This window comes from Chelon labrosus, assembly GCF_963514085.1.
Source record: "Chelon labrosus genome assembly, chromosome: 17".
NCBI classification, from domain to species: Eukaryota; Metazoa; Chordata; class Actinopteri; order Mugiliformes; family Mugilidae; genus Chelon; species Chelon labrosus.
In genome coordinates this window covers 3,198,326-3,226,160 of record NC_140350.1, presented here as the reverse complement: position 1 = coordinate 3,226,160, position 27,835 = coordinate 3,198,326, and the positions used below count along the sequence as shown (strand labels likewise).

Below are 27,835 nucleotides of genomic sequence, written 5' to 3'. Positions count from 1 at the left end.
GTCACCAAGCTAACACTAAATTTAACTTTAAAAAACATTTTGTACAAATTTGTCAGACTATTATCTTTCTGTTTTTAATCCTGTGAGGTAAAAAAAAAAAGCTATTGATTGAGGTCAGCATAACAGTTTGTGCTCAATACTGAGAACTTTAACAAAATCCGTACAAATACGTGGTCGAGTTCCTCTTTTTTGTCACTCTTTTGTCAAAGCAATCTTTTATAATCTCTTTGTTATTCCTTTAATGGAACTCTTCTGATTGGGGATTACAGAGATTCTCTTGACTGTACCTCATAATCTCAAGTCCGGGCAGACGCAACAGTTGGCAGTAAAGCCCCTCAGAGAGTCTGAGAATGGTTCAGGAGGAACACGTGATATGAACAAAATCTGTGGATTGGGACAAATAAAATTTAATTTATTGCACATTCAAACCTTTTCAAAGTGTTTCCACTCTCATGACATACAGTGGTTGGTCATCAGAACTGATGTGGTCGGGTGAAACACAGAGGCTTGTGTCGTCTCCTCGGAATATTTTGTAACAAACGAGGCACACGAATCGACTCTAAGTGTGGGAAATGATACTGTACGTACAATCAGGATAGCAGTTATAATTACAATGGAAAGAGCATTGTATGTATTTTAAAGCTATTGATACTACTTTGATAATGATGTAAAATATAAAAAGGCTGAACAGGAACTATAGGTATGTAAAGTTATACTGTGTATAGAGGAGTTAGTTCCATGGGAGGGACGGGCATGGGGTTCATTCTGTTCATGGCGAAATTGTTTAAAACAGAATATTGATGATTCTTGTCTGTGATGTAGACAACGTCAATGTTTCTTTTTTTATATATATAAATGCAAAGTGATATGAAAAAGAAGGGGAAACGTGTGGTTTATTGACTGTGTGTGTGTTAGAATGAGTCTAGACTGCTATAAGCCATCGCTGGTCTAAGTTTTAGAGGATAAGCCTTGTGGACAGAGGGCACATTTATTTAATCCCAGGCTACTCAAACAGATGGTATTATGGTAGCATTTAAGTTCAGGTGAAGAACAACAGAGTGCTGATTCCTAGTCAATTCATAGTCAGAATCTGAAGAGGAGGATTCGTGGCAGCACAGTGGTGGTTAGCACTGATGCCTCACAGCACGAAGGTTCCGGGTTCAAAGGTTGGTGCACCAGTTTATATAAAAAAAATAAAAAAAAATGCCACAAAAGAGGAAAAAAATCTAAACTAACAGTGGTCATGTGGACTAATGGCAAACAAACTAAACTTTTCAAACTTCCTGTCCAAAAATATTTGTTGTTTCCATTACAATTTCATCAGGACTCTGTGATGTCAATAATGTTTAAGAGTTAAACAGCCACAGTGGAGGTGGTAATAAACGGACGAGGACAAGGAATTTAATTGATTAACTGTTTTGACCTTTTGTCTGCCACGCCACACGCATTAGTTCAGCCGTGCCCCTGTTGCTCCATTCAGAATAATGTGATCAGCACATTGTATCTCTCGGGTAGGTTCAGACGCCTTGATCAACACATCTATTAGAAGAGTTTTAAGCACCAGACTGTGACTAATAAACACATACAGGCCAGTGTTTGATGGAGATTTCATGCTGTTCTGCTTTGGGAAGGAAATGTACTCTCAGACACCTCTAATGACACAAGGTAATAAGGCACAAAGCCGTTTATGGAGTTGTGAGTACAGAATTCCCCTGGCAACTCTGATTGAGAACAGTACATTCTGAGAGATCCTTCTATTTATACACATGCCATGTTTGGACTAGGTGTCCAAACAATATATATATATATATATATATATATATATATATATATTCATTTTTCGTATGAAATATAAGAGCGACTTAGAGCTCCTGGTTGGAATAACCCGGGAATGACCACCAGGGGGTGTTGTGTCACACGTAGAGACGAGAGTCTATTTTGAAAAAAAAGAACGTGAACCGGAAGTTTTACCGCTGGGTTCTTGCCATGCCGCTCGTGAAGCCGTTTCACGTCATAGATCTTAAATTGAGAACATCTCTCAGTGCCTGTTTCTGAGCACGATTGTAGTTCAACATTTGTCCGTAACAGGCGCTGCATTGTTATCTGATTAAGTTACCTTAAAATATCGAATTCTTCTTTAAGTATTTTTATTAATTCAGATTTCTTAAATGTGCTCAACAGCAATATTATTACTAGACAGCACTATTTAGTACACAGTGATAAAATTGTAGCAAAAGCAGGCTGAGAGGATTGGTAAGGTACCAGGAATTCCGAGCAGAGTGGGTGCTCTTGTCCTTTTCTTCTCTCCGGTGTCATGAAACAACATCTAGGTTCTCCTCCTCCGCTCTTTTATCACTGATGGACGATCCATTCATTGACTGAAGTCAGTGAGCAGATGTTGCAAATGAGATAGCATTAACCCTTAAATAAACCTGGGATGACCGGTCGGGTGGTGTAGGCTAGCATGCAGTCTGCGGTGGTCGACGTTCGCTCCGGTCAGCAGCTCACAGGGTCAGCGTCGTTAACGGGTGTTTGACTCAACCTCGACTGAGTCACTTTGAGACACCGGGGTCAACTCTTCGCTGTCCTGCAAGGTTCGTATTTATAAAGTATCACTGTGTGTTTATTTGTCTGGCTTACAGAATAAACTTTCTGACTGTTGTTTTATCTGCTGGATGTTGTGCAAGTTACCTTTAAAATGAAAAGCTGTTCAGCACTTGCCTTTCTCGGCGAAAGCTCACGAGATTAAAATAGATTTTTTTTAATTACTGCATATAATGATAGCGGTTTGTCCCCCCCTGCTGGTAACATTTAAACAGTCATCATGAGCGATGGGTTAAGGGTCACTCCTTAAAGTTAAAAAGCAGCTAGCTACTGATAGTTTAGATCAATACACCTATCAGCCACAACATTAAAACCATTGACAGGAGAAGTCAATAACATTGACCATCTTGTCACAATCCACTGTTCTGCTGGGAAACTTTTGGACCTGGCATTCATGTGGATGTTACTTTGACATGTAGCACCCACCTAGACCAGACCAGACCAGACCACCCCACCTCGTGTTGACCAGGCCTCCAAATTCACCAGATCCCAAACTGATCAAGTATCTGTGGGATGATCCACAGAGGCCCCTCGCCTCAATCCATAGGACCCAAAGGCCTCCACTAACAACTAACATTCTGTTACCAGACACCACAGGACACCCTTGGAAGGTCCATGTCCTTTCTCTGATGAGTCACAACTGTTTTGGAGGCACAAGGGAGACCTACACAATACTAGGAAGGTGGTCATAATGTTATGCCTCGTTGTACTTGAGTGACATTGAGATGAATTTTAATACATTACAGGAAAACCTCTGATTTGTATTGTCAGTCATTTGTACTCATTTGCATCTTAACAAACATGATACAACCATTCACATCTTCCTGTACATAATGAAGGCAGGTTTCTAAAATGAATACATTGTTGTGTATTTATTTACTTATGTATTTATTTGACCAGGTAGCTGGTAGAAGGAGGAACCTCTTCTGAGAACCATGGCTCCGCACCCAGTAGTCCAGGCCATCATTGATCTCTCTGCAGGAGCTATAGGTAATTTTGATGCCTTCTCTCCCAAAATATGCAAACAAACATTGTGAAAGCACATTCACCATCCAAAACATTAGGAACACTAGTGAAAACAAATGCATTCTAATATAACAGCCCAACATTAAATCCTCCTCCTTGACTGCACCATGGAGTTTTTAGTGCTGTTAAACTGTTTTGAATCAAACACAAGTTATTTAGCCTAGTCCATTGACTTTAAAGCAGTTGTCAAAATAATAGAAACATGTGTTGGTACAATACAATACACTTCAATAGCTCTACAAACTACAGTTTCCCAGATGAAAACACAGTGGAATCAACATTTTCTTTGACTTATTTTAAACACATGTTGAATACCATAACCTTTAAGAATATAAGATTTAGTGCAGGACTGTTATATTAGAATGCATTTGTTTCTAAACGTGTTCCTAATGAAATGGCAAGTCAGTGTATGTGCAATGTGTAGTTTCTATGAAGTAGTGACGCTGATTTTCTACTGCTCACCAGCTAAGTCTGACGTTGCAGAACATTTTGATGACACTGCTCTTTTTCCGGCTCGATTGTCCCTGTGTTTCCATTGACTGTTTAATTTGCTCAGTGGAGTGTAACTGTCTGCAAAATCCTTATGATTCTTATCTTTCTCCACAGCACATACGTTTTGTGCAAACTTTTAACATTTGTGTAGTTTATATTATAATCTCTTTGTATTTGTGTTGGATCAGTTGAGTCGCTGACAGTTCTGTCGCTGTTGTCCTCATTAAGGGGGAGCTGCATGTGTTTTCAGCGGACAGCCTCTGGACACAGCAAAGGTCAAGATGCAGACCTTTCCTACGATGTACCGGGGCTTCATTCACTGCGTCACGTCCACCTACAAACAAGTGGGTCTACGTGGCCTCTACCAGGGCACCACGCCGGCACTGATGGCCAACATAGCAGAGAACTCTGTTCTCTTCATGAGCTACGGCTTCTGCCAGCAGGTCATCCGCTTCACAGCCGGACTGCACAGCGAGGCTGTGCTGAGGTAGGAGGATGCTAACCAGGCTGTCCTTCATGTTAGCACAGCCCTGACAGTACGTGTCTGATCTCTAACTGCCTGTCTGATTATCCTTCCCTCTTTGTTAGTGACGTGCAGAAAGCCTGTGCTGGCTCAGTAGCATCCATCTTCTCCTCCCTAGTACTCTGCCCCACTGAGCTTGTCAAGTGCCGACTGCAAGCCATGTACGAAATGGAGGCTTCGGGCAAGATCGCTAAGAGCCAGAAGTAAGTGGGGTTTAAACTGTTACTCATTTTTAATCTTTGTATTGGTAATTTACTCTGACATTGCTCTGCTTTTATGGTTGCATATTGCTCAGTATCTAATCACTGAAGTCAGGCTGAAAACAGAACAACAATTAAATAATACAGTTATCAATGAATTTTTAAAATTTAGTTTTACCAACCTCAAATCCAATCTAAATATATTTAATGACACCATGGTCTGAATGCGTACTAAATTCTGATCAGCTATGGGGTCTCCATGAATTCCTGATGTTCTAAATGAAACACACTGGCTCAACTTGGACCTAAAGTGGTGTAACCACAGTAACGTCGACACAGTCAAAGTCTGTTGTCATTGATAGTTTTCTTTCTCCAAAGTGAGGCAACATTTTCTTTGAGCTGAGGTGATATGAAAAATTGCCAAGTCCCATCTAAGGTTGGTCCTATTTACTGGAGAAGTGAACAACTTTCCCATTGCATTAGAACATCTTGAGATGGTAATGTCCGTGTATTAGACAGTCCCACATGTGTCAAAAAGAAAGTTGAGATTTGACTTGTCGAAAGATTTTGATTCCATGAAAATATAAATGGTTTCAGGAGTTGATGCACTTCACTGCGCGTCTTATTTCTATAATAATTAACACCTCGTCCGACCTTATCCCTCCAGCATTTCAGTGTAATTTGCTTTTGAGTATTTTTCTTTACTACGATTTTAACAGTCACTGCCTACAATGCATTTTTAAATAGTTTTTAATGAATGCGATCAGTTGCAATAACCTCAGGATGTTTCCATCTGAAATGCAGTTGTGTTGTGTCTGTGTACTGACCAACCAACCATTCTGTCTGAAGCACTGTGTGGTCGGTGGTGAAATCCATCATGAGGAACGAGGGAGCGCAGGGCTTCTTCCAGGGCCTGACCACCACCATAGCCCGAGAGGTCCCCGGCTACTTCTGCTTCTTCGGTGCCTATGAGCTCAGCCGCACTGCCTTTGCTGACTACAAGAAATGTGACAAGGACGACATAGGTACTGGCAAAATATTCTCCATAGAGAGAGTCGTAGAGAATTGAATATTTCTTCCTGATCAAAACTCAAGCGTCACTTTTTGACATCAGCCCTGCAGAATATACAGAGTAACATTCACACAATAAGAAATGCATCCTCCACGCATTTGTCCATGTGCTGTTGAAAGTCATTCTGGGAAATGTTTCTGACAGAACTAGATGAGCTGATCTGAGTGGAAAAGGTCCTATTTAAATCTACTGTTGTCACAGTTGTTGGGCTATGTTTGCTTTTACTTTCACACATTTGAAGTACAGCGTCTACATATAATGGGCTACTGTGTGTGTGTTGAAGGTGTGGCTCCGATCGTGTTCAGCGGCGGCTTAGGAGGGGCCTGTCTGTGGCTGGTGGTCTATCCTATGGACTGTGTCAAATCTCGAATCCAGGTCATGTCCATGACGGGCAAACAGGCGGGGTTTTTCAAGACATTCATGACCATTGCTCGTGCTGAAGGTACATTATAGCGAGAGTATTTTGCTGTTTTGGAAATATTGCTCTTGATCCAGCCACTGATAATTGTTGCCGTTTCTCGTCTTTAGGTGTGAGGGCGCTCTACTCCGGTCTCACCCCCACTATGGTCCGCACCTTCCCCGCGAACGGAGCTCTGTTCCTGGGTTATGAGGCCAGTCGGAAGCTCATGATGAAGCAGTTTGACAGCTAGATGATTCCATACTTTCAGCACAAATGAAGAAGCAGCGAACTGGATGTGAAGTATTATAGCCATATAACCTCATGTGCAGGATCTGGTGTTACCACTTTCTGCTTTGGTTAACTGCCACACTCCATCTTTTTTCAAACTACAAAGAACCTTTTAATATAGTATTTACATCTTAGTCCTATTTTATTTTTCTGGATCTGAATATTGTTTGTTATTATCACTCCAGAACTTCTTTTGCCATCGTACAGTGACTGAGATAAACGTGAGCAACGAGCATCTGTATGCGGCACTGCAAACGATACCTCAACCGTATTAACGCACATGCTTATCTTTGTCTGCCAGTTGCGCAGGTACATGAAGAAGAGAAACACTCCATTAGGTTACTGATGCACAAACTCCTAAACCCTTATTTTAGCTCATTATGTTAAGGTTTAATGTAAAGTTCTGTCGTATAGTATCTGATTTAAGTTTACTAAAACGCGTTGTGATGACTAGGACGTTTTCAATTATAGAACAATTCACAGTTCACATCACATCTCGGTTTTGTTCACGAAATGTGCAATTCTGCCAAGAAAAGTGCTAAAACATTCACTAACTGCAAGTGCGAAAACATTGGCTTACTTTGTCTGGGGAGATTCTCGTTCTTTGCTTCCTTTCGAACAGCTTCAGTTCTTGTCTGAAGAAGAAGTTTCAGAAGAAACGCCAAACACAGCCAGCAGGTGTTTTAAACTAGGGCTTGATTTTTCATCATACTGACGGTTTTTATATCGTCAGGTTGTATTTCACTCCTTTTGTGATTCTCCGCCTTCTTGCCAAACGGCCTTTGCCTTTTAAATCACCACATTTCCTTAATTTTGTTCTTATAACTTTTATTTTCAGGTAGTAGTAAATGACAAAATATCATTTGCCTCACCACGTGTCATATGCAATCCAAGTGCAGTGCTTTTCAGTGCTTAGTAGTTTGCAAATCATAGTTCTCACTCATTTCCCATAGGTTTTTTATATAGAAATGTAGGTATTTTATTCAGAAAACACTAACAATTTGTGACAATGCTGAAGTATTTGTATAAATCCTGATATTCATTGTATTAATAAATCCTACATTAAAGTTGCCAGTGAAGAACAACTTTGTCCTGGGTTTTATTTTACTACTAAAATTCATTAAATTAAAATGTTAATTTATATTTGAAATTAAAGTATAAAACAAGCTGCTGAACTTTTAAACCAGCATATTCAAAACTGACCACCTAATTACCTTTTTCCTAAACATACCACGATGCATTACATTTAAGATTCATGTGTTGGTTCATATAATAAAGCGTGAAATACACAAAAAAATAAGCAAATCTGTTGTCATATGGAGAGAAAGGTTATTTATAAGTGAATGTTTTAGGCAGATGCAGCCTGGAAGAGTTGTCCTCGGTCGTCCAGCAGGGGGCGACGGTGAATTATCAGCAACTCACAGAGGCTGAAAGTAAAAAAAAAAAAAAAAGAGGAGCTGATGTCAGTACTCTGTGTGTCTGGATATCCTCACTATATGGAACAGTGTATTTATTTCTATCCATTAGTTCTAAGACGTGAGCTGAGCTTCACTCTCACCCCTTTCTCGTTGCAGGTTCCACATATACAGCCAACGAGCCCGTTGATCATCTGAACTGCACAGAGAATCAACTGCAGGCAGCTTGTGGCCAGCAGAGTGCCGAACAATCCAATGTTGAACTGCACGATGTTCTTAGGCTCTGTGCATCTCCACCAAATTGAATTATCAGACAGGTAATTTGCGTCACTGTGCAAAAGAGAAGCTGTGGTTACCTAGAGTTTAGAAACTCAATCACGACAGAATTAGTTCTAAGAATCACCTGTTTTTAAAAGGTGTGGCCCAGACCAGAAGAACTTTGCAGAGCGGCCCATTCTGCAAACCGAGTATTGCCACAATAAAACTGTACAGGGCGCCAGCCACACCCACTGCAGCAAAAGCAATTGATAGGAACATCTGCCAAAGAGAAATAATAAAGGAGGGTCAGAGCAGCAGTTAATTTGCAAAGACTTGACATTTCAAACCGTCCTCACATTTTTTTTTCTATGAATCTGTTTAGTTTTGTTTACCCACACCAAGGTACACTACAAACACTAAACAAGTTGGTTGGTATTTTTTTTTTTTGTTTGTTTTTTTTGAGCAGATTTTTCTAATTCAGAATCAGGTGCATACCTCACAGTGTCATCAAGAATGAATAACACATTTCAATAAGCTTTTAATGTGTCACTATTATGTGTCCTTTTTGGATAAAGAAAGGACCCCTTAAAAACAAGATGAAGCATATGTTTGTCCTCTAATTAAAACTGGAACAAATAATGAGGCATTCATATTCTAATGACTTTGTAATTTAATGTAATGTTATCTATGTGTGTATGCTTCAGTACTGTCCATTTCCCTTTTCCAGGGACTCGTGTCATACTTCCAGAATATTTCAGTTTCAGTTCAGTTATTTCAGTTCAAATGTTCCTTATTGTGCACGTCTACAATTTAGGGTGTGTATTATATTGTTAAGACAGCTCTAATCATTAACCAAGCTACAGTAAATATTGTACTATGTACATGAGTGACTCACCCCGCAGCGATTTCCACAGCAGCCCTGTTGTCCGGTCAAATGAATGTATAGTGCTGGTATCAATACCTGTAACAGGACAGATGAATTCACTTTACTTGGAATTTAATTAATATTACCATAACTACTAACTCTTGATAAGTCAAGAATAAGAACTTTTATTAATATTACAGAAGTTAGTCTTCATTAAGATTTAAAGAAACAGCACCACATACATATTAAGTTTGCTTCAGTTGAACTTAGGAGTGTCTTATCAGACTATCCTTTTGCGCAAAATGGATATTAAAACACAAAGCTGGAATCCTGCAGTTATCCACTCCTACCTGAATGAACAATTCTCCAACCTGCCTATGATTCCTCTTACATTTTCAAACTGTCATGTAACATCATCATTTTGTATCATAAGATTCCACATGTACGCTTTAGTCAGATATGTGTATCTATGACAGATGTATGTTTATCTTGCTGTTCTCTTCTCTCTTTCTTCTGTCTGTACCCGGCTGGCCTTAGGCAGATGGGTCCCTCCATATGAGCTGGGTTCTGCTCGAGGTTTCTTCCTATTAAAAGGGAGTTTTTCCTTGCCACCTTTGCCTTCAGGCTTGCTCTGGGGGTTTCAGGCCGGGTTTTTGTAAAGCGTCTTGAGACGATTTGTATTGTTATTGACGCTATATAAATAAAATTGAATTGAATTGAATTGAACTCCAGAAAGGTGAGATCTTCACTACACACCCGTTCAAATCAAAACTTCAGGACAAAACTCAAACAGCAAGAGAATACTCACCAAAATACCCCCTCCGACGAGTCCCCCCATGTACTTCACCTCCTCGGTAATATGTCCATCTTTGGCGTACGTGACGTCCCCGTCAGGAAAGAACAGCACGATGTTACAGATAATTGATATTACCGCTAATGGATACAGAGTGACTGCAATGCAACGAGAGCATCTTCCAGTGCACATGTTGTCTAGCTGTGGAAAGTCCTTACTTCAGTTACTTTCAGCTCGGATACTCCTTGCTCTCAGAGGGAAGTCCTGAGTTATACTGACCCAGAGAGGACCATGGAATCTCATAGGAGATTGTGTTAGGGTGTGGGAGGTTTAAAGACGAGCTGATAACGTAAACAAACAGGGACTGGGTTGGGATGGGGATGTGAATGCTGCACATACCATTGTAACTTAGGAAACAAGACTTGTTTTGTTGCATTCTTGGAGATGACATGGTTATGCTTAGTGTGTTAGTTAATGGTCATCTGAGTCAGACATGTTGTTGCTGATCATATCACGACCACATACTTAGGCTTGGTGGCCTAAGTAGTCAGGCCTCCGAGATAGCAGTCAAATATTAGTTTCTGTCAGGTAGCCGCGTTCATTATATGCTGCTAAATCCCACTAATGTTTGCAGTATTCTGGTGATATGTTGACACTGTGACAGCCGGATCATGGCACGGCTGGACTTTAGACCTGTGGCAGCAAGCTAAGTGGAGCAGGAACAATGTGTCATTGACATCTATACGGCAACATGCCCTAAATGGTCACGCTGTGGTTGTTTGAACACTGACTGCACATGTCACTTTTTTTCACTTCTCTTTTTTTTTGCCCCATTGGGCAATAGATTACAACTGTCAACATATCTGATCAGAAAACCAAAAAGAGGCCAGGCTTTCCAAAACAGGCGCAGTCCCCCGAGCTCGCCTGATAATGAGTATTACATAGTGATACTCATTATCTTTACAGTTGTAATTATGAATAGTGTTAACCGTAGCTCCCTTCCCCACCCGCTGAATGGTACTGCATCTTGAAGGTCATGGGAGCGCGAAGATAATTTATTTTTAGTCTTTTCTGACATTTTAAATCCGTCAAAGAAGAGGTGAAATATTTAGCAGTCTTTGTTTTTATTCTAAAAATGCAGAAACGGGCCTGAATGATCACTGATGATGTTAGAAATGACACAACCTGTAACTGGATCGGCAGTTAATACAACAGTTTTATTTCAAACCAATTTATTTCAAATTCAGTTCATGATCAGCATGAATTATTTTGAATGCTTTTCTTTTTTTGCAGCAAGCCCTAGTATATTGTAACAGCGTGAAGCATCATCAAGACATCGAGCGTTAATGTCTCAAGCATCAGCGTGAGACATTAACAGTTACAAAATGCAAAGTGGTGCAGGTTTTGCCATGCTGGAACAGGCTTCTCAGCATTCTAGCAGGTTTGAACGGGTCATCTCTTCAAACGTGAATCCAAATGATCAAATTCTTCCTGACCTGGAGCTTATACTTCCTACAAGTTACAGAAAACAAAAAAATATATAAATGAATTAAACTGAAAATCAAATTGCTTAACTTATTTGTAATATACAGCACGTCATCTCACCTCCTTGTTGTAGCACATTCCACACAAGCAGCCAATGAGGCCATTGATCATCTGACTGGCGCAGAGCACCCCCTGCAGAGTGCTGGCTATCATCAGAGTGACGAACAATCCTATGTTGAACTGCACCACGTTGGGAGGTTGTTTGCATTTGTACCACTCAGTGTGGTCAGTCAGGTAAGTCTTGGGACTGTGTATAAGAAGGGGCTTATAAATGAGCACAACTTCACAATAATAACAAGTGTCATCTGAGAATTCCTTCTGCCTGTCACCTGTTTCTAAAAGGTGCTGTCCACTTGCCGCTGTTGTAACAGAGGGGTCCGTTAGTCAAGCCAAGCAGCGCCACACAGAAACTGTACGCTGCGCCAGCCACACCCACTGCAGCGAATATAATTGATAAGAACATCTGCCAAAGAGAAATAACAACCAAAGATCAGAAAGGCAGTGGCACTTGACAACACTTTAAGCCGTCCTGTCACATTTCTATGTCCTATCACTTTCCTCACATTCTATTAGCACTGTATTCTATTATCATGACAAACTGCAGCTGGACATTAAAAACAGTGATAGTTTCTACTCTAGATCTAGTTATTGACAGCAAATAGTTTAAGCAGAGAACAACTGAACTTTAAGATGATTTTACCAAACTGTGACACAATAAATACATACACAAATAGAAAATGGATATTCCTTTGGTTTATTTTACAGTACATACTATGAATCTGCACTGCCTCTTTACATTTTAAGAGTAGTATTACCAACAACCAATGTAAAGGCTAATAATTAATGAAGATAAATCTATATTTTCTTTTAAGTTATAAACAGTATTTATTACTTTTTACATTTTAAACCTATTCTAACAAGTATTTTTGCACTGGTCTGAAATGTGCTAGTCTGTGGTCTGCATGGTATTATGTTATCTTTCTCAAAAGCACCTAAATGTTGTGCAACAATGACAGAGCACAACACAGCACATTTCTGAATATTTTTTTTTTAGAAATGTGCTCAGTGCTGAGTACTCAGCTTTGCAGGCCACCAGCAAACCCCTGAATTCGGTTAATACAATAGTTTAACCGTCTGCTTCACCTTTTACTGAGGAAATTAAATGACTTCTTAAGCACTGACCCCAAAGCGGTTTCCACAGCATCCCTGTTGTCCCGTCAAGTGAATGTAAAGAGCTGGGATCAGCATCTGTGTTGGGTCACATTGGTTGACAGGGGATTAGGTGCAGCATCAGTGTGAAACATGTTCAAAACAGTCAGGCGACAACTGGGAAACTTTGCAGGAGTTTCTTTTCACACTGCTGCAAACTTTGAACTGTTTCTTACATTAAAGAATTTCAGAGCTTTACCTAAGCACAACAAATGAGACTGCTAAATCTGAAAAAGGATACAAACAGTGCAGTATCTCTCAGTTGTTCATTACATTAATCAGAGTTTAAGCCGACTCACCAAAAAGCCACCTCCAATGAGTCCCCCCATGTACTTCACCTCCTCAGTAATGTGTCCGTCTTTGACATACTGCACGTCCCAACCAGGAAACAACAGGATGATGTTACAGAGGATGGACAGAAGCACTAGTGGGTAAAGCGAGACCGCAATGAAGCGGGAGCATTTTCCTGTACACATGTTGTCTGAGTGAAAACCAAGCAACTGCTGCAACTGCCCTCAGCTTCAGAAAGGTTGAAGTCAAATCCTTCCTGTTTTCAGAGAAGAGAAGTCCCACTCAAACCAAACTAAGTGTGACAATTGTACTTGCAAATCATGATGGTGAACTGGTGGAGGAGGTGCAATTGAAAAGATGCATTTACTTTGTGGCACACTGTTTTGTGCAAATTGCACAGCATATTTCTACTTGACTAGAGACAAAAATGGATACTTTGTTAAACACCAGATTTTTAAATGTAGCCTGTAACAAACTTGCCCTTCCATTAATTCCATTTCACGAATAACTCAGTTTATTTAGGTGGTGTTCACAGATGACAAACCTGGGATATAACCCTATGAAAACATGTAAATTGTCTTTAATTTAAATGTACAGGCTTTGTTAAATATATTTCACCTCTGTAAATGTATCTATGTGTCTGTTTGTACTCCTTTGTGAGTATTCCAGCTTATCTACAGTATTAAATACCAGAAATACTTTAAGAGGGGTCAGTTTAACTTCATGCATGGCCAAGAGAGAGGAGTGTTCAAATTGTTTTGATAAATCTCCCGAGATGCGTGGGAGCTGGATGAAACTTTTCCGCACTGCCACGATTCAGCTACAGCGAGTCTCTTTTATTTATTTATTTATTTTTTACAGTAAGTTTGAACTATTACTAAAAAAAGTCTTGATATTTTTAAAATGGGCAAACAACATATAAATTTACCATAATAGAAAGAGATCACTGGTATATAATAATTGAATGTCTTATAAAGATTGTCCCAGTTTCATTCTCTGGTTTCCCTTGTGTTTACGGCATGAAAACGATCAATAGTGACTTTATAGTGGCCGACTTCCAAAAGAAAGCCAGTCACATTTCCAGGGACCACACCAGAGCTGCTAAACTGTATTTTGTTTTTGTTTTTACCAGACAATGGCAATAAACTTGTTTTTTTTATGTTTTTTTTTTCTTCTTCTTCTTCTTTTTTAGTATCAGCACTGTAAATTTCCACCGTTTAATCAAACAGGCCATTGTTGCATTTTTTGGCCACCATGGGGGTCAGTGGGGATCAAGGGTCAACCACTCCTCGTCTACTATGATCATTCCTATCCTCAGCTGACCCACTATGGCCACGTCTCCCCTCAAAGACTTCCTTGTTACCTATTTAATGCCGGAAAAATGCTATACGGAGTTTTTCGTCAACTTTCATCTGCACGGTGAGGCTTGCGTTTGTGAAATCTGTGTGCGTCACGTTGCGTAAATCTTTCCAGATGTGCGGGTTATTGGAGCAGGGATGGAACGCTGTCGCCTATTCCGTTATTCGTACAAAAACATGTTTAAGGCGAACAAATGTAATCTATGTAATCTAGGCGAGATTTATTGATTTGTTTTGTTTTTTATTCCAGTGCCGTGCCTAAAGTTTGTACTCAACAGGATTGTCGGATTTTCAATCATACTGGACACTTTTCTAGGTAAGACTCAAAACTTACCTCATTTGATCACGTGACAGGACATAACTGTGCAAAGACATGTTCAAACAACGTCTTTACAGCATCGTTTTTGCATGTCTACGTTTGGTCCCCTTGGCGCAGACTCCGGACGACGTCTTTTTTTCCGACGTCGGGTGAACGTCTATCTCTTTGCATACTGATTGCATAACATACGGATATCCTCAAAATCCCTGAGCTGCTCTGATGAACTACCACGCAAAACTGTAGCTAGGCATCCAGTGTCACACCATAATCTGGGATCCATCAGATCCTGAACTTGGTATATCAGTCTAACTTTATGCATTTATTGTGCAGAATTTGCAGCCCGTCAGACTCTGTGCCATTTAAAATTTTCCTCAGGAGAGCTGTTTGTTCTCTACACTCAGACCTCTACATTAAAGTAAATCATGAGTATGAGTCAAACATGCAGTGGCAACAGACTTCACATTCCTTAGTATTTGGAATTTGGTCACAGGGCGTGGTGCAACATCGGCCTAGTGATGAAGCCACTGCATGTCACCTGTATGCAGAAGCAAGTGTTCATGGGAAACTGAATCATGCTGCAGAACAATGCAATGTAAGGTTTGGGTTTTTAAAGGAATTATTATTCTCTGCAAGCTACAAAGCAGATTAAATTATATGGCAACTAACTGCTTCTTTGTATGAGTAACTACAGTGGTTTGTTCCTTTTGATTCAAATATTGATTACTAATTTTCTCTTTCGACACCAACTAAATCTCACCTCACTGTCTGCCTGCAGCACAGCTGCTCCAGCTACTGAAGATACTATGGAGACAAAGTGCAGAAGGCTTGAGTCTCTCCTCTGTCCTTTTGCAACTTTATGCTATCTCATGTCCTGTTGTGTACGCCGTGGCCAACAACTTCCCGCTCTTGTAAGTAAAAAAAAAAAAAAACAACCAGGTGATAAATAAGTCTGCACTGTTACTAGTTATTCTGTGATGCTGGAAACTACACCGACATACATTACATCTTCAAATGTAAATAATATGTACCTGTTGACTCATAATTTAGGAATGCATGAGTCACTTTCTGTGGAAGTGAGCTGTTTGCACAAGCCTCTGGGTGGACATCCATTTAGTAAATATATGAAATGTTATCAACACAAGTTCTCTTAAACACAAAGACGACAGAGATTTCAGTCTTTCTGAGTAGAGCTCTGTTTTGCAGCTCGCAGCGTGTAGTTATGATCACGCTTGTGTGACTTATTTCTCTTGAACTGCTCTCCAGTGCTTGGGCTGAGAGGCTCTTCACATTGGCCCAGACAGCAGCAATAGCCTTCCTCATCCTGCATTATCATGGAGAAACCCTTACAGGTGAGCACACACATCTACAAATTTGGCACATCCTGAATAACGTACACAACGGGCGATTGAGGTTTATGGCCAGAGGTAGGAGTCAGTTAAAAGAAAAAAACTAGCACATTTACATTTTCAACATAGTCCCTTCACACACTTCGGTCTGTGGTAATTTACATAGAGCTTGTAAAAGGTGCGGTCATTGTGACCGGAGTTTCAGGACACTGGGGGATTTATTCAGGCTCTCATATTTAAATTCAATACAAGTTTTGCCTTTCTCACATCAGACATTTTCTCAGACAGAGGTGACTTGCAGTTTTCACCAGCCTTAAACAGAAATACCACAAATGTTATTAACATACATTTTTCTGCATAATCACTCACACATATAAGAGTCATTTTACATCAGCAGTACAGTGACTGTGGGACTGACTCTTATCTATTGTCATCATCTTTTCTGTGTATTTATTAAACCGTATGTGTCATCTCTGTTTGTCTTTGTGTTCAACTTTAAAAAAAGACATGCTTTTAGGATTTAGGATGATGTACAAAGATCTTGTAGTTGTGTACTGTAATCAAGTTTAGGAATAGTGAAGTATTGAGTAAGTAAATTATGATTTACAGATATAAACCTAAACCGGTTTTATCTTGTTGCTATACTTCTTCATTGAAGCAAATTCTTGTGAGACATTTTAAGGAATTACCCAGCTGGATCAAACATTACTGAAGATTTAAACTATTGTATTGTAATTAAGCACCTCTGTGTAGTTTCAACATTTATCTCTGAGTAGTAATGGCCCAGAATGTCGTAAGTGAAAACAAAATTAAATGTGTGGGAGAAAAAAAAAAGTTTATTTGCTGAAAAAACAGTGTTCCAGTTGATTAAAACCTCTCGCACATGCTTCCTGTTTGACTTTTTGTCAGTGCTTTCATGCAGCACCATCTTGTGGTTTTATCACTTTACCTAACAACTTGCCACAGAGTACTTTGCATTTACACCACACCTCTTAAAATACATTTTTTTGTTTTTTTAAATATCTGTATGAACATTCTTACATCATGCTGTTTTGTGTTTATGTGGCAGGAATCCTGCTCCTCTTGGGTGTCGGTGGGATAATATACCTCCTGGGCTCCTATGCAGCTGCGTCAGTCATCTCACTGATGCAAGCCTCCAGTTTGGGAGCTTTAATTGCAAGCAAGGTAGCTTTCCTTGCATGTACAATTCAATTTCATGCACTTAAATCAGATGAGAGTGAAATGATTTGTCTTTTCTAGGTACTCCAGAGCTTAACTAACCACCACAATGGCCATGCAGGTCAGCTGTCCACTATGTCAGTGTTCCTGTCATGGGCAGGGTCTCTAGGTGTTCTCTATGTTTCTCTACAGGTATGCACACAAACACTGCAGCACAACTGCGTGATTTACACTTTTCCGTGTGTGTTATCTTTGCTAACTGGGATTGCTGGTGAACCTTATTTTGCAGGACACAGGGAGCTTCCTTTCTAGTCTGGCACACATACTGTCAGCCTGTCTCAGCTGTGTCCTCCTGGCCCAGGTCCTCCGCTCCAGGAGAAGCACTGACACTACTGCAAAGAAGAGGGCATAGGGTGGAGGACAGTGACAAATGAACACTTACGTCACATGCATGTCCTTTCTGTTACATAAATGTTTTTATGATTAAATGCCACATGTTGTTTCTTGCCAAGTGCAGAAGTAGCCAAAATCTCAGGAAATGTTTACAGGGTCTTTTGTACTACTATGACTGATGTGATCTGTAAAGATTTGCTTTACAACATGTCATGTGCTGTCTATCTGGGTAAAGGGATAAGGGAATAAAAGGTCTTTTGTTGCCCTCTAGTGATTTAGATAAGAATGACTTGACTTTACACTTGGTCTGTATTTAAAATCTCTCGGTTGCTCTGTTACTGTTTGTCCATCTTTACCTTTGGTCTTCCCATTTGGCATCACATATCTTCATTTATAATTGTCAGTACTTCTTTCAAATATGGAAGTTCTTCAACTTCTTTCACCTTCATTAACTCGGTCACTCAGATTGCTTTCTAAAAATCATTGACTCAGATTTACAGAGCATGACTGTGGCTTTTAAAGCCACGCCTCATTTCTCACAAACATTTACACCAAGGAGCTGCCAGCCACTGGCACAGCATTGTGGTATCAGATATTGAAGCTTAACAGGTATATTTTAGCAGGGGGTATGGCTCGTGGCCTTCATCAGGATCATCAAGAAACACACTTTATTCAACTTATTAAGGTTTCTTTATTTTGACATGGCTTAAAATTAAGTATGCTATACTTGAGTAGATCAAATACGGCAATTAGAAGATTAAGTTTTATCTGTAACAGCAGCATTGTCATAGAGAAACAGTCACACTCAAAAGAATATAAAAACGCTAGAGATCCATCACAAATTCATTATCTATTACTGCTTATACTCAGAGGGTCACAGAGAGGCTGGAACCTCTCCCAGCTACCATCAACTAACCACTGTACCGATGCACTGCCTATGTATTAGTTATTTACTTGATATAAACCATTTCTTTGTGGGTGCTTCTATGGATTCTCTTGTACCAGTTAAACAGTACTGCAGTCTGAATCCAATAATACTGTCAGATATATCGTTCACAGTGCCTATATACACTAAAATGCCAGTTAATTAGGAACACTCGAGAAAAAAACAGTCCTGCACTAGATGATTTGTTTTAAATAACTCAGAGAGCTGTTGATTCAACTGTGTAATAACATGTGTCACTTCAGTTTTTTTTTTTTTTTTATGTAATCATGTTCATAAGTGAAATTCCAGAGCACTGCACTTTCTGTTCTTCATCAGCTGATGGGAAAATCCATTATTTAGATGTATCACTCAGTTTAGTGTAAATCTGAGGAAGTGAACTTCAGGTCACCCACTGCTCAAGATGACTAGAACAGTAAAAGGCATTAGTAGTTAAGGTTGAGCAAAATGTTACTGATGATGAAATGAACGTATTCTATTGAGTCTAATTTAGCTCACAGGAAACAAAGAGTAACGCCACAATGTCAATGGAAATAAAAAGAAAGTTTGATAATTTATTTGCTCCTGATGTCCATAATACATAAACACGGGAAGCCCTTCCATGACATGTATTTGTAACACATGAAATACATTATCACCAAGCTGCAGCATGTCACATTCATTAACACACCCAACTCCTTGAACTGTCACAAGGATGTGACACATAAATGTACGTCATTAGAGACTTTACAATGGAAAAGAGCAAATGAGTTGAGCCAAGCAAAATTCCTTTTTGTATTATTATCCCTCCTTCATTTACCACTCTCTATAGATACTTCTATGTCTTAGACTCCTTACTTATATGAACTAACCACTAACTTTTCCACTTAGGACCATCCTTTTAAAACAGCATTATTGCTGTTAATGTATGTAGCAACACATCTTATTCATAACTGCATAATAACACCTCACCTCAGAAAAAGAATTGACCTTTTAATGTATAACTTTTGAGGCTTAAGGTTTTGAATTAAATGTAATGGCAAACATAACATGGCAAGAATAATTTGTTCAATTGTTAATTGTTCCCTTTATGGCACAATTTTGGCACACTGACCTTTCTGGTCAGCTAGGCTTCAACTTTAACCCACAGTAACCTTGTCCAATTAGATGCATTTTTATTTCCTAAAAAGAAAATCTAAAAATATCTTCACTAACTTACATAATAAATTCCATGAGGAACCATATGCAGTGTTTACAGTACAAATGAGCATAATTACAATTACATACTTGGCAATCCTTGATGTATTCTGTCTATAAGACCAAAACTTCATAATTTAAATAAGTGCAAGTAAAATGAGTCACCGTCCTTCAGTTATGTTACAGCTTACAGCTAAAGATTTATCACATGACAAACATTGTGCTGTCACGTTAAAAGACAGCAAATCTGGCTGGTGGTTGGGGTTTGGAGTCCAGAATCTTACCAACATTTCATGGTAATGGGACTGTTGAGCTAAACTGTGCAGGCTTTATAGAACCATAAGTGGACTACACACCGGTGCGGTCGCTGTTCTGATGCTGTAATGATGTTTTTGCTTTTCAAACTGTATCTACATTTGTCTTAAATTGAACAATTTTTTGGCAACACGTTGAAAAATGATTCAAATGGGGTGGAGTGTGTGTCAGATATACCTAATAACGTGTAATAATTTATGTTGTTATGGCTATGATATATTAATATTGATTGGTAACAAGTGAGAGAAGAAAAACAACCCAGAAATATCAATTATAAAATCTGTGTGCAGCCAAATTGCATCTGATATTACAAAATCTACTTGAGTCACAAAGTAAAAATGACAGCGTCTTATTCTGGATGGAGTTCTAAGGCACCTCATTTAGTGACGGTTCAAGTTTTTCACGTCATAATGTGATCATAGCAGAACAAATATTTGGTTAATCTTGAAAGTGGCTCTATATGGAAAAAAATTGGGGATTATGAAATTTGTTACTACATATGAATCAGTTAAATTAAATGATGGCTGCTGTAGCTGAGAAAACTCAGAGGCATGTTAATATATTTAAGCAGTTTGGACCAAGTTTGGTATTATAACAAAGTCGTGTAGCACACGACTTAGAAAATGATGCTCAAACTTAAGTGTGATTTTTTTAATTGGTAAAAAGCCACTGGCTACAAAAAGTAAATCTAGGACATCACTTTTAAACTTACCTATTAATGAGTAACTACGGTCCTAGGGAGGTGACGTGCTTTCAGTTTTATTACAGTTTCTGCCTGTACGCTCTCTGCTCAGAATGATGGATCATATTCACTCCTAAAATACACTGAAGGCAGTCGTTGAATTAAATTGTAATACATTAATGTAGCTCAAACATTAGTACCATTGTGCAACATATCATAAGGAATGCGATGGTGTTTACATTTGCCTTCACAGTACATTCGATTCATTGTTATGCTGCATTAATGTATCACTCATGGAGAAAGCGACTGGCCTGTGTAACACATATCGGCTCCTTTTATTGCTCTACGGATGAAACTAGGTTTGACCATAGCAAATACTTGTAAAAGCTTTATTTGTTCTCACATCCTGTTTCAGCAGTTTCACTGGATAAGTCTTAGGCTTCGTTTGCATATGGGCTCCATACTTTGTCCTAATTACAGGTTTTCCTTCTTCTGTTGTTAGCACTAAAAAGGAACATATCATTCATCATGAAAGAATGTACCTTTAAGTTCTTTACAAACTGTTTCCCATCTAAGGTTGGAACACTGGTCTATAGTGTCTTATATCTACATTTGAGATATTCAAACTCAAGAATTAGTTTATACACGCTTCGCCAAAATCCACCCGACATATTTGGTAACTAAGATTTAAGGATCTGAACTTAAACTTAGGGTTAGGATAAGGGTAAAGAACCAAGTGTGAATGCATTTTGTTTGTTTTGTTTGCAGCTCATTGACGTGTCGGCGTTCTCTTTGGCTTTGACAAGATTTGTTATCTTGAAGGCAAAGTTGCGCACAGAAAATCCCTCGTGATTACTTCTGTTGCTAGATTATACTCTCAGTCACCTCCTGCCAACACAAGGGTGACAGAGAACATTCGTGTGATGTTCATATTTTCATCAGCTGAGCCTGTCTACAGGCTCTATGTGTGCCCGACGAGTTGGTATCAGAATGAAGTGTCCGTAGCTAAATGGCAGTTCACTTCCACAAAGTGACGGCCACATTTGATACTTCCTCCTGACGCTACATGATGTAGGTTCCTTTATGTGATTTGGAATGGCATAATTGAAGAGTTTAAAAGCTACAAAAGAGCCATGATCTATTTATCTAATAGGATATACCGTTTTGACTGTAACAGGTTTTCTCATTGGAGTGTTAAGAGGTCACCTTTGCTCTTTTCCATAAAGAAAGGAGAGCATCCCCTGGTTTGTCTTTCACCTCATAATCGTAAACTCATTAAATGAAGAGTCAATTAACCTATGCACTCAGAACTTAATGAGTTACCCATTTTGCGGTTGTCCCTTGTCCCTGTAGTTATCTGAACTGCCGGTACAATTTGCGTAGTTCATCCCAGAAGAACAAAGACAAGATGGTGTGTGGACCGAGTCGAAAATATGAGGCTCCCAGGCCTTTGTAGAGTCCGGACAGGCCCTCCTTCTTCAGTGTCTTTGAAAAGCAGTCACTGAATCCTTTATAAAGCTGCCCCTACAAAATAAGAGAATGGCACCCATTTAGTCAGTTGAACAGATGTTCTCTCACTGTCCCAGCTAGATGGAATGTGGAAATGTTCCCATCATCAGTCACTACTACATTTTGGATCTCCCTCGTATGTGGATAAGGTCTTTTATATGTTTTTTAAACTCAGCCCAAATAAACAGATATCTGGATACGAATGAAGAATGCTAAATTTTCAACGGACTATAGCTAGTGAATGACACTTTTAAATAAGTATCTTAATCGATGCAACAGGACCAGAAATGGTGTCTTTTTATTGCACATATTCTTTCTTGTCAAAACCGGATGCTAACATTACCCATAATGCAAAACAACCGGCAACAATGGCTGAGCCTGCAACAAAAATACCATATTAATACAAAGAATACCAGTACTGTGGCTGAATAGCTAGTAGTAAAAACAAACCGGCCATTTATTGTATGAACATGTAGTTTCACAGTGAAAATCATAAATAGTATAACTTGTTTTTGCTTCTCACCTTGCCCAGATGATCCACAGGCTGGTTGTAGAGCCGTGTGCTCACCACATCAAAAGGCGTCATAGCCAGCACCACCACCACGCTGCTGATCATACCGGCACTCAGAGCCACCAACCAACTGTTCTTCGGGAACACCTGATGAGAGGGGGTTGTGGAAATAACTACAAGGAAACAGCCTAAATCAGGATGATAGAGAGCTTACAATGAAGGACGACTGAGGCTCAAGTAGCGGTATGACATTAGTGAGGAGTGACAGGCTGCGCAGTGACAGTAGACCTGTAAATCACCATCAAGGTGCCACCATGCTGGTAGCCAGTTCTAATTTTAACTGGTCATGACTGCACCCTCATGTGCACTGAAGCAGAAGAATGACTCTATTATTAGTGCTTATATGTTACACACACGCACACACTTTTACCCTTATGAAAGTATTAACCGTAGTAACTGTTAAATGTTAAACACAAAGCTGCACTCCCTGAAGTAATATAGCAGATTATGCATGAGGCCTCGCAGGTTGGGAGGTGTAGTGAAGCTGACCTCCACCCTCAGGCCTGACCAGCCAGTTAAAACAGCCTTAAGGAGCTCTGGAATCAAGGAAGTGGTGCAAGAAAACTACGCAACTATGTCAGGGTTCTTTTCTAAACATTTTTGAGGACCAGTAAAATAAAGACAGCTGTGTTCACTATGTCCCCGGCACTTGGGTCCCCGGCAGCTTACGTTGTGTAAGCTTCAGGTTTTCAGCCAGGGGGCCCATGAAAGGAGTCGAATTTCTGTTCGAGGGGAGTTCAATACAGAGTGCTCTGTCAGTGCCACAATGACAGCTTTTGTAATTCGCTTGCAACTACTGAATACAAATAACCTCTTTAACAGTCTGGAGTTTGGGGCTGTAACTAATGAATATTTACCGTGTCTTTGAATCAGTGTATCAGTTGGTCTTTAAATGGTTTGTTTTAAACAATAAAACAGCGCTTAAACCTCATGTATTCCGTTCACCATCATATGAAGAAAAAAGTTAATAATTTGAGAGCCATAAAAGTCTTTGAAGGTTCTCAGTCATCCAGATCATCTAGAAAACAAGGGAAGTATCTGGTCTCTGACCCTTGTCTGTTGTTGGATGAGTTGCAAAATGTCTTCAGCTTATGTTTTTAAGGAGCCATTTCAGCATTTTACTTAGATTATTAAAAATTATTTTTCATGATGTGTTTTCTGTGGCTCAACATACCATCGCAGCTCCACGTACACTCCACTCACAGTCACCACAAAACAGCAGTGCTTATTCTTGAACAGCGAGGTCATGTGGAAAACATGCCAAGCGTGGTGGAAGGCTGAGGAAACAGTCTGTATACTCCCACTGCTCAATTTAGCTGACTTTCACGTTAATGAGAGCAGTCCTAGCGTATAGGTTCCAACCTGCAGGTCAATGACAAGCTCCTTGGAGGAAGAGAAGGTGGAGAGCTGAGCAGCTGACCCCACGCTGACCCTCGGCACAGCAGCACTGGAGCCCCTCCACAGTCCCAGAATGCCATGCTGCCTGTAGATGGCTGTCAGAGCATGGATCATCCCCTGCCAGAAAGAGGAGGAGCAAATGAGGACAGTGCAACTCTCATATCTATACCATCAGCTCGGGTTATTATGTTACCTGGTGTTTATACTGATGCCCAACCGCAATAGAAGAGGTAGCCTGACTCTGCAGATGAGTCTTCACCTGTCAGTGGAGACAATCTGGGTTTAGTAGTAGTCTGCACTGTTACATGTGAAAGTTCACCTTCTGGTGGCCATTACTACAGTTCAAAGAAAGTGAAGTTAAGCCTGATCAGGTTAGAATAAAGCCAGCTACTGACCAGGTATACAGGACTGCCCATGACAGCTCCCACTACTCCAGCCACGGCCCCTGCCACAGTGGTTTTAGCCGCGCTGACCCTTCCGTTAGTGTGGATGTATCCAGAGGATTCAATGACGGCGTACGAGCCTAACCTGACTCCATTCATAAAAAACTGATACACTAGCCCGGGGACCAGTCCTTTCTGTAAGCCGGCTAGTCCGTCCACTTTGCCGATGGTGTAAAAAGCGTGGAACACGTTGCGATAATAAACCTGGTAGGAGCCCCGGCTCCGAAGCTCTCCTTGCAGCTGCATTCGAGTTTTGACAACCTCCAGCGGGTTGGTGAACAGACATGCTCCGCACGCCGCCACACCGCTCAGCACGAAATCCATCGCGGATGTGGAGTTCAGGCCTGCAGCCGGTCCGACCTGTCCTTCATATCAGCGGATTTCTGTTCAGCGACGTTTCCCCCTCCCTCGGACTACTATACAGCTTCACACGCCTCAGGTTAGATCATAAGAGCTAGATACATCAGCGCGCAGACATGAGAGCACTTCACGGGCTAGCCGTAAACTCGTAATTCCGACACACCTAGTGTAAACATGTTGATTTTGTTGATTTTGGTGTCAAAGCTGATTTATTTAACAACAAAAATATTAGTATTATTGGATAATAATACAGTATTATTATATTATTATCCAACAAGAAAATGTAATACGATATATTTTATGGCTCAAGGGTTTTGGTCGTACAGTATATGCGTCCCCTAAACATATCATCTTGGAGAATGGTACCAGAGCGTACGTACGTGCTTTTGACGTTCTCTTATCAGCCAATGAAAACAGCTCTTTAATATGAGCTATGGGATTTATGCAAATAAACGCTCAGACATATTACCACACCACCGGAACCGGTCCAACGATGTTTGTGAATGGAAGAGGAGAGTCTCTCTACAGAGAATGTTAAGTAACGTTGAATTCTGTTAATGGAATTACCTCAAAGGATAAAGATCAAATATCCGATTTATCTCAAGGTTCACAAAGTAAAACATTCATTCATTCATTCATTCATCTTCTGTAACCGCTTGTCCTGTGAAGGTTTCGTGGGGGGCCGGAGCCTATCCCAGCTGTCATCGGGCAAGCGGGGGGGGGGGGGGGGGGGACTAAGTAAAACAACTTTTGATAAAAACAAAAAAAAAGGTTAATTATTTCACATTCCAAATAAAACAATGCAAAAACATTTTTCACATACAACAGGTAATGTATAAAGTGAGCCAACCAAATTGCAATGAAATGCAAAGCAAATTCGGCATTCAGCAGTTAAAATTCGATGATTTAAAAAACGTAATTCAAATGTTATCATATGATTTCATTAGATATATTCAGTCATTTTCTTTTGTGGTTTAAGTTAAGGCTTATGACTTAGGATTAGAAACACTCAGTTTTATGCGCCATTGTAATAAGTAGTCAGATGAATTTGAGTTTTAAACTTTCACTTACTCAATTTATTTGATAGATTAAAAGGATTTCATGGGTTTCAGAGTTACTCAGCTTAGTTTAAGTTCTTTAAAAATTAAAAATCCAAAAAATGGCACTTGAACATGCATCAACATTATATTAACTACTTAAAATGACAGAAACCATCACTGAAAAAAATATTTGACGTGTATTTTAGTGCTTTTGTTCGGCCCAAGTTCTATCAGCTAACATGGAGGGGGTGGAGCTTATTACCTATACTGCAGCTAGCCACCAGGGGGAGCTCTAGTTGCCTTGGCTTCACTTTTGAGGAGCTGTTTCGACGTCCATCTTCATACGGTCATGACAGAAGAGCTTGTTACTCTGGTTACTCTGTGTGTTACTGAATCACAAAATGTATCTATTCATTCATTTGAGTAACTGGTTTTCAAGCAGTATATAAGTAATAACATTATAGAGAAGAGCTAAAAAAATCCTTTGACTTGTTTAAATTTTAGAATATAAATACTGAACATATATTTTTTCTTAACAGTAATAACTGTTAACTACGTCTGTGTCAGCGTAATTAGATGTTTAGGCTACTTCACACTGAATTGATTAATTACAATTACAATTACAGTAAAACTTGAACATGGTAAAGCCTTTAGAGTACGGTATTATAATGATGAAACAATGTGCATACAATGTGCATAAACAGATATTGTTTTATATTGATGTCTTTCCATATGATTAAAACAGTATTAGCACACTTTCTGTGGCCTCACCTTTGACCCGACAGATGAACAGTAAGATCCATGCAGGTATTGGTCTCTTTGAGGTACTTTGCCTAACCTCCTTGTCTGGGTGGGTGGGTTTGTTCGTCACTGAGCTGGATTAGACTTGAAAGTAAAATCTGTTTCACCTCTACCACCTTTCAAATAGGATTTATGCTCAGGATCTTTTGGACAGTCATAGCCTGACGTACAAAGACAGGAAATGGGCTTAAACAGTCTTAAGAAGGACTATATGTTTTGGTTAGGTTTCTTCTGTTGGGCCACTTATTTGTTGTACCACCTTATGTTCATTCAATCTATTTTTTTGTTCCATTAAAACGTGCCTCGTGCATTATACATTATTTCATACAATGCTCCTGTCTGTCCAAAAAGAACTTTCTTTGGTGGCACAACAGCAGCAATGAAGTTAAAAAAATGATTACCCTCATGATTAGTTTTGTAATATAATTAGTATTTACTAACTGTTTAAAAGGAAAAATAGAATGCAATTTTTGCAGTTTGATTACAGTCAAAGTTTTGCAATGTATTGTCTATTAGTAATGTATGTCACAGTTTTTGTGTTGTCCAGTTCAGCAACACGTTTACTGTATTTTATATGATTAAACTTAAGAATGATTGAAATAAAGGAGTTTGCATGTTCTCCCTGTGTCTGCGTGGGTTCTCTCCAGGTACTCCAGCTTCCTCCCACCATCCGAAGACATGCTGGTTAGGTTAACTGGTGATTCTAAATTGGCCATAGGTGTGAGTGTGAGTGTGAGTGTGAATGGTTGTCTGTCTCTCAGTGTTAGCCCTGCGATGGACTGGTGACCTGTCCAGGGTGTACCCTGCCTCTCGCCCGATGACAGCTGGGATAGGCTGCAGCAGACCCCGCGACCCTTAACAGGAACAAGCGGTTACAGAAGATGAATGAATGAATGAATGAATGAATGAAATACAGTTAGAATGTACAGTCACATGTAAAATTTACCATTTTAGATTCTGAAGTCAAAATGACCAAAATACAGTTTTCTTATGGAAATTCTAACTCTGTGTTTAAAGCAAT

At 39.7% G+C, this 27,835-nt stretch overlaps 5 protein-coding genes across 7 annotated transcripts; 2 read left to right on the top strand and 3 right to left on the bottom strand.

Moving 5' to 3' along the window:
- Positions 1 to 2,140: 2,140 nt before the first annotated feature.
- slc25a15b (solute carrier family 25 member 15b) lies at positions 2,141 to 7,695 on the top strand. Of its 2 annotated transcripts, XM_084565137.1 has the most exons (7): positions 2,141 to 2,594; positions 3,505 to 3,594; positions 4,351 to 4,609; positions 4,711 to 4,848; positions 5,695 to 5,870; positions 6,201 to 6,359; positions 6,446 to 7,695. In XM_084565137.1, the coding sequence occupies exons 2-7, from the start codon at positions 3,540 to 3,542 to the stop codon at positions 6,565 to 6,567; spliced, it is 909 nt and encodes a 302-aa protein (XP_084421263.1). In that variant the 5' UTR covers positions 2,141 to 2,594; positions 3,505 to 3,539; the 3' UTR covers positions 6,568 to 7,695. The 2 variants fall into 2 exon arrangements, with proteins under 2 accessions (XP_084421263.1, XP_084421264.1); XM_084565138.1 differs by lacking the exon at positions 2,141 to 2,594 and having other exon boundaries at positions 3,336 to 3,594.
- A 109-nt stretch (positions 7,696 to 7,804) lies between these two features.
- Positions 7,805 to 10,154, bottom strand: tm4sf21a (transmembrane 4 L six family member 21a). The gene is made up of 4 exons (XM_084565142.1): positions 9,952 to 10,154; positions 9,174 to 9,239; positions 8,424 to 8,557; positions 7,805 to 8,350 (listed from the first exon to the last, which is right to left on the bottom strand). The coding sequence occupies exons 1-4, from the start codon at positions 10,126 to 10,128 to the stop codon at positions 8,122 to 8,124; spliced, it is 606 nt and encodes a 201-aa protein (XP_084421268.1). The 5' UTR covers positions 10,129 to 10,154; the 3' UTR covers positions 7,805 to 8,121.
- Positions 10,155 to 11,140: 986 nt separating this feature from the next.
- On the bottom strand, positions 11,141 to 15,274 carry LOC311502769 (transmembrane 4 L6 family member 4-like). Of its 2 annotated transcripts, XM_084565140.1 has the most exons (6): positions 14,674 to 15,274; positions 12,990 to 13,237; positions 12,664 to 12,729; positions 11,811 to 11,944; positions 11,542 to 11,728; positions 11,141 to 11,448 (listed from the first exon to the last, which is right to left on the bottom strand). In XM_084565140.1, exons 2-6 carry the CDS (start codon positions 13,164 to 13,166, stop codon positions 11,440 to 11,442), a joined length of 573 nt encoding a protein of 190 aa, XP_084421266.1. In that variant the 5' UTR covers positions 13,167 to 13,237; positions 14,674 to 15,274; the 3' UTR covers positions 11,141 to 11,439. The 2 variants fall into 2 exon arrangements, with proteins under 2 accessions (XP_084421266.1, XP_084421267.1); XM_084565141.1 differs by lacking the exon at positions 14,674 to 15,274 and having other exon boundaries at positions 12,990 to 13,792.
- On the top strand, positions 14,264 to 17,595 carry LOC311502768 (mannose-P-dolichol utilization defect 1 protein-like; the record flags this gene model as incomplete). Its single annotated transcript, XM_084565139.1, has 7 exons — positions 14,264 to 14,400; positions 14,590 to 14,655; positions 15,434 to 15,566; positions 15,922 to 16,007; positions 17,074 to 17,189; positions 17,265 to 17,375; positions 17,473 to 17,595. Exons 1-7 carry the CDS (start codon positions 14,310 to 14,312, stop codon positions 17,593 to 17,595), a joined length of 726 nt encoding a protein of 241 aa, XP_084421265.1. The 5' UTR covers positions 14,264 to 14,309.
- Positions 17,596 to 19,047: 1,452 nt separating this feature from the next.
- slc25a35 (solute carrier family 25 member 35) lies at positions 19,048 to 24,937 on the bottom strand (the record flags this gene model as incomplete). The annotated part of the gene is made up of 5 exons (XM_084565578.1): positions 19,048 to 22,216; positions 22,725 to 22,859; positions 24,135 to 24,287; positions 24,364 to 24,429; positions 24,566 to 24,937. 5 exons carry the CDS (start codon positions 24,935 to 24,937, stop codon positions 22,046 to 22,048), a joined length of 897 nt encoding a protein of 298 aa, XP_084421704.1. The 3' UTR covers positions 19,048 to 22,045.
- Positions 24,938 to 27,835: the final 2,898 nt, after the last annotated feature.